Genomic DNA, 9,832 nt, shown 5'->3' with positions numbered 1-9,832 from the left:
TATCTCGTTTATAGTGTAAACAAGCTAAGTTTACATATATCTTATTTACACTGTAAACGAGATATACACGTACTACTCGCATTCTCTTATTTCGTTTAAAGTGTATACGAGATACGTGTAAACTTATCTCATTTATACTGTAAACGAGAGAAACCATCCTACGTATTTTCATAATAATTTTTAAAATTATTCATTTCAGTAAATAAAATACAATTTTAAATTTATTTAAATAAAAAATTCTATGAAGTGTCAATTGGTGTCTCAAATGCTACTAAAAGAGACCCTTAACATTCAACGACAATGCCTTTGTCGCATTTGGTAGAAGAAATCATGTTGACTCACGCTACTCCCTCCACTTCTTCAGCGTTTCCACTCACTATTCCGAACCCCAAAAGCAAAAAATAACTCTCTCTCTCTCTGCTGTGCCCAAAACCACTCACAGGGTGCCACCCCATCTCTCAGGTTACTTCAAAGATAGCTTTTTTAATTTTTAATGTTTTTGCTGTTTGGTTTCCTTTCAATGAAACTGTATTGATCGAACATATAGAATCCTAGCATAGCATATTGAATTTAGTGATATATTCCTTTATGCCTGCTTCTTTCATGGGAACATTATTTTTTTCATTTAATTCTACTTATTTTCTGGTTTTTCTTCCTTTCTTCCTTCCTTTCTTTCTTTCTTTCTTTCTTATTCAGCTGAACGGTTTTAGCTTCCAGCATTTTTATCCTTTCATTAATGCGATAAGGCTTTGAACTTGAAAGACATGATTCTACTCCTATAATCTGGGTTTCAATCTTCGTGGTTCCTTGGCACAGTTCGAAAAGCTTGTGATTTTTGGATGCTGTTTTTGGCATCGTTTAATTAAGAAAGTGGGATCTGAGTTTTTTTTTCTCTTATGGGGTTAAAGTTCTTGTTTACGCATTTGTATCAGGAAAATTGTTATTACTACTTTCATTATTTTCCTTGTGCTTGATGCTTTTATTAACTTTCTGTTTATGCCTGATTTTGCTGTCAATAATTCAATATACACTTTGATTTAAGCAAAGGAATAATTTATTTTTATTTGTGTTGTGGAGTAGGATTTCTTCAATATTCCATAGCTTCTACAACTTCAATTCAATAATGGAACCTTGGAGTTATGTTCCTGATGAGAAAGGATATTTGTTTTCTGATGAAATGGATTTTTCACTTGATGCTTTTGTGAGAAGTAGAAAGGCAATGACTGAATGGGACAACAAAGCCTCTTGTAACTTCGAGAGAGGCGGTTTCAATTCGGAAAGAGAGGTAGTTAGGAGCATGGAATTCGTAGACTTGGGGTTCCCGGATTTGTTCCGAAAGCCCTTCGAGCTAGATAGTAATTTGAGTAGAAGAGGGAATACCTCTGCTCAAGTTATTGACTTGGATTCTTCTCTTGGGGAAGAAGAATCCGAGTCAAAGCATTTGAGTTCTTTAGGTGAATTGAAGGCTCAAGATACGTCATTGATCGATCTGAAGCTAGGGAGAATAGCAGATTGTCAAGCTGCAAGCAATGATAAAGTTGGAAATGAAGGGTTCACTTTAATACCAATGCAACAACCAAGTCCGACCACACTGGCAAAGAGAGCTCGCACTTCATGCTCGCCGAATCAGACTCCTGTATGTCAAGTTTATGGTTGTAACATGGATCTTAGTTCCTCAAAAGATTACCACAAAAGGCACAAGGTTTGTGATGTTCATTCCAAGACAGCTAAAGTTATTGTTAACGGTATTGAACAGAGATTTTGTCAGCAATGCAGCAGGTCAGTAAATTTTGGATTCCTTTATTTAATAATTGTACATTATTTGTCATAGATGAACTGCCTAATGCCTTTCAGTTGAAATATCTTGGTTTTGAGTTTAGTTTTTGCAGATTGAACTTTGATCATTTTCTATTGATTGAATCAAACTTGTTTTCGTTCTTATATTAGGTTCCAATTGTTAGCTGAGTTTGATGATGGTAAGCGCAGCTGTCGCAGGCGTCTAGCAGGACACAATGAACGGCGAAGGAAACCTCAGTTTGATTATATGACTAGTAAACAGCATAAGATACTTCATTCGCATCAAGGTAATAAAATCCTAACAGAATATTAACAGAATATGTTTTGCCACACCATATCTCAGCCCTTATGAGTGCAATCTTGGGAAGTTAGCACACTAGATTAGATACGCTGATACGCATATAGGATGTCTTGCTTTCTTCATGTGTTTGTGTCTAAATACATGTGCTGGTCAACATGTATTCTGTATAGATAACTGATTTGGTGGTTGAGTTTTAGTATACTCGTAGCATGGTTGAATTTTTCCATTATAGTTCACAATTACAAACTTTCTACATCAGAAGGTATTCATAAATTGTAACCATATTGCTTAAGATTTGAAGGTACAACTACGTGTATACCTATACCTATACATAGAGAAGGACTTCCTATATAACAAAGATTTAATTTATTCTTAGTTAGTTAAAAATCAATTTGAAAACTGCTGTATTTTGTCATTTACTCTTTTGCTTATTTAGTTATGTTCGTCCATGCACTTTTGTTTATGGTTATTATATTTGTCTACAAGCGTAAAAATCTCTTTCCCAGATCCTCAGGGTACAAGTATAAATCAGTTTTGGCATTTTATGTTAGGTGTCTTTGGGCATATACTATAATATCATGCATTTTTATCACTATAAGTTATGTCATTTGTCAAATCTTACATCACTAAATTGATAATATATGTTTGATCATATATGTGTGATAATTTATTCTGTAATTTTTTAATGAAATATTCTGTAATGACAATGAAGTCATCTCCATAAGATAGTGAAATGTGTCGTGCCAAAACTATAAGAAATTTGAGTCAACTCTGGCATAAGGTGATTGAATTGGCTGCATTCATTCTTTTATGCTCCCTGCCCAATGAAGTTTTGGCAACATCAAAGCAATTTTCAAAATGATACAATTCCTGTCATGAACTAAATTTAAAGTCCCTTCGTTTTAGAAAAGACGGCATTTCGGTTTTCAAATCTTTATTTTATTTTAGTTTCTTTTGTTTCTTTTATAAAATATATCAGACAAAAGAAGCACTTATAGATTCTTTAAAATATGTTATCTCTCTATCCTCTTAGTTACCGTGGTCCCGGTGAATGATGTGGACCACTTAACAAGTGTGTGTGATTTTTTTAGTTATGCAATTATGTGTTTTGCATTTCCTCTAGTATTTTAAAGATTAGTTCAATTCATAGTTTCAAGAATGGTAAAATAAAGATTAATAAATGTTTTACTAAACAAGGGATTAAGGATTGAAGATGCTGTAGTTAAGATATATTATATAATATCTGTGCATAATTTTTACTCTTGTCGACTAGCTTTTAAGAGGATAATTGGAAAAATCGCTCTGAGATCTTTGTTTTCTGACGAAAAGAGTCTAACAACTTGGTTCTCTTTACGCCAAATGTGTTTGCAGGTGCAAGATATATGGAGTCTTCCTTACAAAAGAGGCCACAATTTTCATTTCCAGACATATTTCGAAGTGGCAAGTATGATAAAATCTCTCAGAATGGCAATGTCAAATTAGAAGAGGAGTTTATTTTCAGCCCTCAATTCGCAGCACCGGTCGCGCATGGTCAGGAGTTATCTAGCCGTGCTCTCTCTCTTCTGTCAGCTCAGTCACAGATTCCATCGCGCCCCTCAGAAGAAAATCCTTTAGCCAGCTCCTTTAGTTTTCACAGCATCTCTGAAATGCCTTTGGATATAAGCAATGAGGGTAAATACGTTGTGGACGAGTCCTTTCCGTGCGAGATGAACCATAAAGAATTTATCAAGAGTGAATCGGCAATGCTTTCTGATGCCGGCCACCCTGATCATCGAGCCAGTAGTGATGACATTTGTTCGCCCTTGGAACATGGATCCACTGTGGACTTATTCCAGTTATCATCCAATCTTGAAAGGGTAGAGCAGAAGAGAAATTCTGTTTTGGTAAAGTGGGAAAATGAGAACTCTTGTTTCCCAGCATTGTAAAAGGCTTCTTTTAACCCTCAAGTGTTATTAACATAATCCAATTTATTGAGTGTTTTCATGGCCCTTTTTTCTCATTGAATTGATGCACTAATGTCATAGTTTAAATTTTAGAAAGTGATAGGTAGATGTTGCAGATATTTTAGCTAACCATGTTAATAGATTTCACATTGATTACTGTGGTAGGAATTGAATTGTTTCCGATTATTGTTTAGTGAACTTCCATCAAATGGTTGGCGTGGGAGCAAAATGAGTTTTAAATGAATATTATTAACATTATGTTTTTGTAGTCTTAGGCTTTTCATTTCATTTCATGCAATATGCCACTAAGCCAGATTATGTTCCACAAGAAACTTTCAAATAATTATCAACCCTAGGGCATGTTTGGTTTATCTGTTTTATTTTAATATTTTTGAAAAAGTAAAAATACACAATAAAAGATATATATATTTATTTTGACTATTTTCATGGACTTAAAAAAAAACCTGTTGAGTATAGTTGGGAAGGTACATTCGAGGAGACTGAATAAGATGCAAAATAGAATCAGTACACAACAGAAGTATATATAAATAAATATGATTGATGCTGACTCAACTTTATAATTTAAGGTTCTTTTTTCTGTTAGTTGGCTCCTCGCTGGTCCAAGGGAAAAAGATAACCATGTTTAAGACTGGATAAGTTTTTCAAACACATTTCTTTTTTAAATAATAAAATAATATAATATAATTATACTCCAGCATTAATGTTTTGTTATATATACTTTAAGGCTGGTGCCACCTTTTGTTTTTCTTCGAGGGTTTAAATAACCTTTTAATTCATAAAAATACTTTCCTTTTTTTAGGTCCCTCTATTTAAATTCTTGTCTTGAAAATCTTATTTTAGTTCTTAACATTAATTTATTTTGTTAAATTGAATATGGCCAATACTCAATACATAATAATAATATAAAAAGGGTGTATAATATATCTGCAATTATATTTTATTTAAATAATATTTTTAAGTGGTGATACCCATAACACACGTTATTTAATTTTACTCTTTCGGCATACTTTATACACTTTTATAGTACCCATCACTAAATATTGGTGTGACAAGTTAAATGTTAATTATTGCTATCTCATAATATCAACCCAAAAACCTGATGCAAGAAGTTAACTAAACAAATAAATAGCAAAATCCAAAGCTGAAACAAAAAAATTAAAGCGATGAAAACAAAAGCATATGTTTTACTGAAACCAAAGGCTTATTTAATGAAGTTTTTTAATGGTCTCCTAAAGTTTAATTGGGGTGTTCTTGACCAAGCCAAAATAGAAAGAAATTGTTACAAGTGGGTTACCATTTTTGTGTATCTGAAGTGAGGGAATCTCCTTTACAGCCTAACCACTGGCATAAGAAATTAGGCTTAGGTTATATAGCCAACTCAAATAGATAGATTGATAGAATAGAAACTTAATGAATAAAGCCACAAAATTCCCAGAAGTAACACCAACCACTGTCTTGTTTTTTAAAATTTGCATGCAGTGCAAGTTGATCTTCTTGTAAATGGATTCCATCATCACAAAGCACATAATGGTTGCAATATATAATCATGAATTCTAAATAATATTCTGAGCACCCAAGTTCACGTGTGGTCGGTCTAGTCTATACATATACCTACCAAAGAATCTCAATAATATATTTAGGAAAAATAAGCTTCCTTCACAATAATAGGTAATATTAAATATGACATTTCATATGATTATACCTTTATCAATATCAAAATTTCTAGAAGGTAGATATCTTGATCAATAATTAATTAACAAACTGACTTTTTAACTATTAATTTTTCTGTATACAAATACACATAAATAATATAATTTTTATCTATCTTATACAACCTATAAATACAGATAAACAAAACACACGAATTATTATATTTTATATCTCTTTTATTAAATTGTCTATATATCGACTAAAATACTATTAATAAAGATTATTTACAGTAAAAAATTAATAAAATAAAAAATATTTAATTATCTTTACTTTTATAATTTGTATTATGTATGAATTTATTATCTTAATTTATTTATTAGTGATTAGATCTTCATTTTTTTTAAATTTTAAGAACTTCTTGTTTTACAATAAATTTTTTTATTTGATTTTTTACGGTATTTTTAATCCTACAAGTTAAAGATTAATCTATTGTGGTATTAAATTTTATTTAAAAATTTAAAATTTAGAGTTTAGGGTTTAAAATTTAGGCAAATGTAATTTTTCTTCTCTACCAGGCTGCTAGTTTTTTTGCTATCTAATAGTTTAACAAGAAAAGTTATAGTGACCAGTGGAAGCGTTTAAAATTAAATTAAAAATAAAACAGCATCAATTTTTTGACTTTTTTCAAATGCTAATTTAAATCTAAATCTGAACAGAGCATATGACTCACTGGTTAGTAGATAAAAAAAATGTTAATAAAGAAATATGACACGTTGCCCCATGTCGTATTGCTTGAGGAGTTTGTCCATGAATTTAGATTTTTTAAAATAAAAAGATTAATAAAGTCATAAAATAAAAAATTAATTAATTATTAAATTTATAATTTTTTATAATATATAAATTTTGTTATTTTAATTTAAAAATAATTAATTCCTCACTTAATCATTTTACAATTTTTTTCATAACCCTTTATACATACATGTAAAAATATCATGAATAAAGTTTTGTTTTGGTGGGTGGTACGGTGTGTGGGCATCATGCCGAAATTATTTATTTTGTGTCATTGTCCGAGTTCGTTTGATTTAATTAGATACTTTATTCTAACTTCAAACATGTATTTTTTCCCCCTTTTTTGTATTTACTCAAGACTTGTGAATAAATCACATTGAACGTTCTATGACACATACTTTATGTGTAATAGTTAAACAATTAGATACAAGAATAAGAATTCACAGCTTTATAATTTTTTAGTTCTCATTGACCAAAAAAGTTTACTCCTAGTGGTTCGGAAGAAAAGCTTTTGATATTATTTAATGCTTGAAGCTAGACTACTAAAAGAATATTCACCTAGAATATAATGCAAAACTTTATGAAAGAACAAAACAGAATAATACAATATTTTTTTTTAAAGGAAAAATGATTTTCTAGTTTAAGATGAAAGCCTAGTCTAACACTCAGCAATTACTTAAAGATAAGTCTAGGCGATATGAGTCACAAAAGAAAAATGTCTAGGCGATATACCGGTGTCTGTACAAAAAACAAATATATTATATTTGTAACAAAAGTTTTACATCAAAATTTAATTTTCTTATAATTGTAGTGCTTTTTAAAGAAAAATTAAATATTAATGTAAAATAATTATATTTAAAAAACGTAGATATATTTTATTACACAAATTTAAATTTTTTTAAAACAAAAGCTATATATTGTAACAATATTTTTTATGCAAATACTATTTTTTTTATTAACACTTATTTAATTAATAAAATTCATCAGTGAACAAAAAAAAATTCTGTTAGTTTAATCAATATATTTTTCCTGAAAAAAACGTGTCCTGAGTCTAGGGTTTGTTGAGTGCTCTGCTAGGATTTAGGAGAAATCTTAATTTTGTGAGTCATTCACTAGGTCTATCTGGGCAAACAATGGCAGCGCCTGCTGCCTCGTTTCCTTCAGGTCTGTCTAACCCTATTTCGGCAGAAAGTGAGGAGGAGACGGTAGTAAAATTTGATAACGAAGATATACAAGAAGGAGTAGAGAAGTGTTCGAAAAGTCTGGTTGGCAAATTGTTGGCGGACAGAGGGTTTAGTTCTGGAACTCTGGAAGCAGCTCTTACAGCCATCTGGAGACAACCAGATGGATTTAAAGTTTTGAACCATGAAGACAATGTTTTTCAATTCTTCTTTGATAAAGAGATAGATTTGATTAGAGTCGAAAAGGGAGCACCTTGGCTATTTAAGAATTATATTTTGAACCTGAGAAGATGGGAGGAAGACATGCAGATAAAGGAAGAAGAGTTCGTTTACGTCCCTATCTGGGTATAATTGTGGGGAGTCCCAGAGCATTGCAAAACAAAAAATCTGGGAAAGAAGGCGGGGGAGGCGTTGGAAAGGGTCTTAGATGTTGATCTGTTCACGATGCGAGGGAAAGACGAGAGAATTCTCAAGATTCAGGTTTTGCTGGATATCACAAAACCCTTATGAAGATGCCTCAAAATTGTGGGCAGCAATAATAAAGTGACTGAATTAAATCTCCGGTACGAGAGGATTAGAAATTTTTGTCATTACTGTGGATATATCAGTCATGAAGTTAGAACATGCAGCAATTACCTGGAAGCCTCAGTAGCTAGTGAAAATAGAGAGGAGATGTGGGGGGCATGGCTTCGGGCTGAGCAGACTAGGTGGAGAGTGGATCAGAAAAAGGAGAACCAAAACCCAAATGCTGCTGCAAATCCAGAGGAGGAAAAACACAAGACCAAAAAACCAACTCTTATTAGCCTAATAAAAGGGTTTGCTAGTTTATCGGTTCCTGGCAACTCTCGAATTAGAGAAATAGGCAGTGTTCCAAGAAGGGAAGAAACTCAAGAGGGGGAAAGAGGAGAAAAGGAGGATGGTGCGGACAGTATGGAAAGATTCGAACAAAGAGGTAAAGAAGGTACTATTGATACAGAAAATTCAATCAAGCTCAATATAGAGGAAGGCAGGGTTTTGAGCAGTGAAACTACTAACACAAATGGTAAGAAGACTATTAGAAGAAAGAACTTGAAACACCTGGCAAGAAAGGGTATAGTCAGTTCAGTGTTGGGGTCTAAAAGAAGATCAGAGGAGGACGAAAATAATGCAAGTAGTAAAAAGTTGTGCCACGATGTCAATACACCATCTAAAATGGGAGTGATGACAAGTCATCATATACCCATTTTTCAAGCTAATTTCACTTGTTTTGTTAGCATTTATGCACTTTCTTGCATCCTAAGTAAGTAATTTGGAGTGAAAATGCATAACTTCTCTAAATCAAGCAACCACCATGAAATTAATGTTAAATTATGAGGTTTAAGCTAATTTTAATTGCATTTTAATTGATTTATAAGCCTCTTGAATTTAGTGATACTTTGAGTGGTTGTTTGGTTTATTGTAGGTGAAGAAAAGAAAAGAAAATGAAAAGCGTGGCCTAAGAAGCGTAGCCCAAGAAAAGGAAAGCGTGGCCAAAGAGGAGAGAAGCGTGCCGCATTGCAATGGGGGAAGCAACATTGCCCTCCACAAGGGCAGAATGCCCTCTAAGAGGGCAGCATTAGGTGACCAAGCAAGCATAGGCAACTCTGCCCTGCCCACTCCAAGGGCAGAGCACAAAATGGTGCCTTGGAACCAAGAGGAAGAGAACATTGCCCTGCCCTTGTGGAGGGCAGAATCGGGCTCTATGAGGAAGAAAATCAAGGGGAAAATATCAACTATGCATGCTACAAGGTTCGAACAAGGAACCATGAGGAAGCCAAAGACTAAGGGTGACTAGCGTGCCAAAAAGCCAAGAGAAAAAGAAGCGTGTTTGCATCGGCCCAGGTTCGAACACGGGCGTGCAACATGGCAACTCTGCCCTGCCCTTGGCGCGGGCAGGGCAGCAATTGGACTGGCGCACCACACACAAAATTCTGGCGCACCAACTTTGAAATCTGGCGCACCAAACTCTCGTCCTGGCAGCATCTGGCGCGCGCTCCTCAACCCTGGCGCACCAAACCGTTCCTGCCCTGCCCTTGGCGCGGGCAGGGCAGCGTTTTGCGTACCAAAGTCGCACCAGACCGCACCAAGGCCGCACCAACATGCACCAAATCCTGCCCTGCCCTCCACAAGGG

At 33.7% G+C, this 9,832-nt stretch overlaps 2 protein-coding genes across 2 annotated transcripts; both read left to right on the top strand.

The window, feature by feature from the left end:
* Nucleotides 1-316: 316 nt before the first annotated feature.
* Nucleotides 317-4,097, top strand: LOC107489502 (squamosa promoter-binding-like protein 6). The gene is made up of 4 exons (XM_016110258.3): nucleotides 317-462; nucleotides 1,081-1,779; nucleotides 1,948-2,084; nucleotides 3,470-4,097. The coding sequence occupies exons 2-4, from the start codon at nucleotides 1,124-1,126 to the stop codon at nucleotides 4,021-4,023; spliced, it is 1,347 nt and encodes a 448-aa protein (XP_015965744.1). The 5' UTR covers nucleotides 317-462; nucleotides 1,081-1,123; the 3' UTR covers nucleotides 4,024-4,097.
* A 3,537-nt stretch (nucleotides 4,098-7,634) lies between these two features.
* On the top strand, nucleotides 7,635-8,033 carry LOC107489501 (uncharacterized). The gene has a single exon (XM_016110256.1). The coding sequence runs from the start codon at nucleotides 7,635-7,637 to the stop codon at nucleotides 8,031-8,033; it is 399 nt and encodes a 132-aa protein (XP_015965742.1).
* The last annotated feature ends 1,799 nt before the right edge of the window (nucleotides 8,034-9,832 follow it).

This window comes from Arachis duranensis, chromosome 5 (assembly GCF_000817695.3).
Source record: "Arachis duranensis cultivar V14167 chromosome 5, aradu.V14167.gnm2.J7QH, whole genome shotgun sequence".
NCBI classification, from domain to species: Eukaryota; Viridiplantae; Streptophyta; class Magnoliopsida; order Fabales; family Fabaceae; genus Arachis; species Arachis duranensis.
The sequence above is the reverse complement of the archived record's forward strand: the minus strand, read 5'-3'. Positions and strand labels throughout refer to the sequence as shown.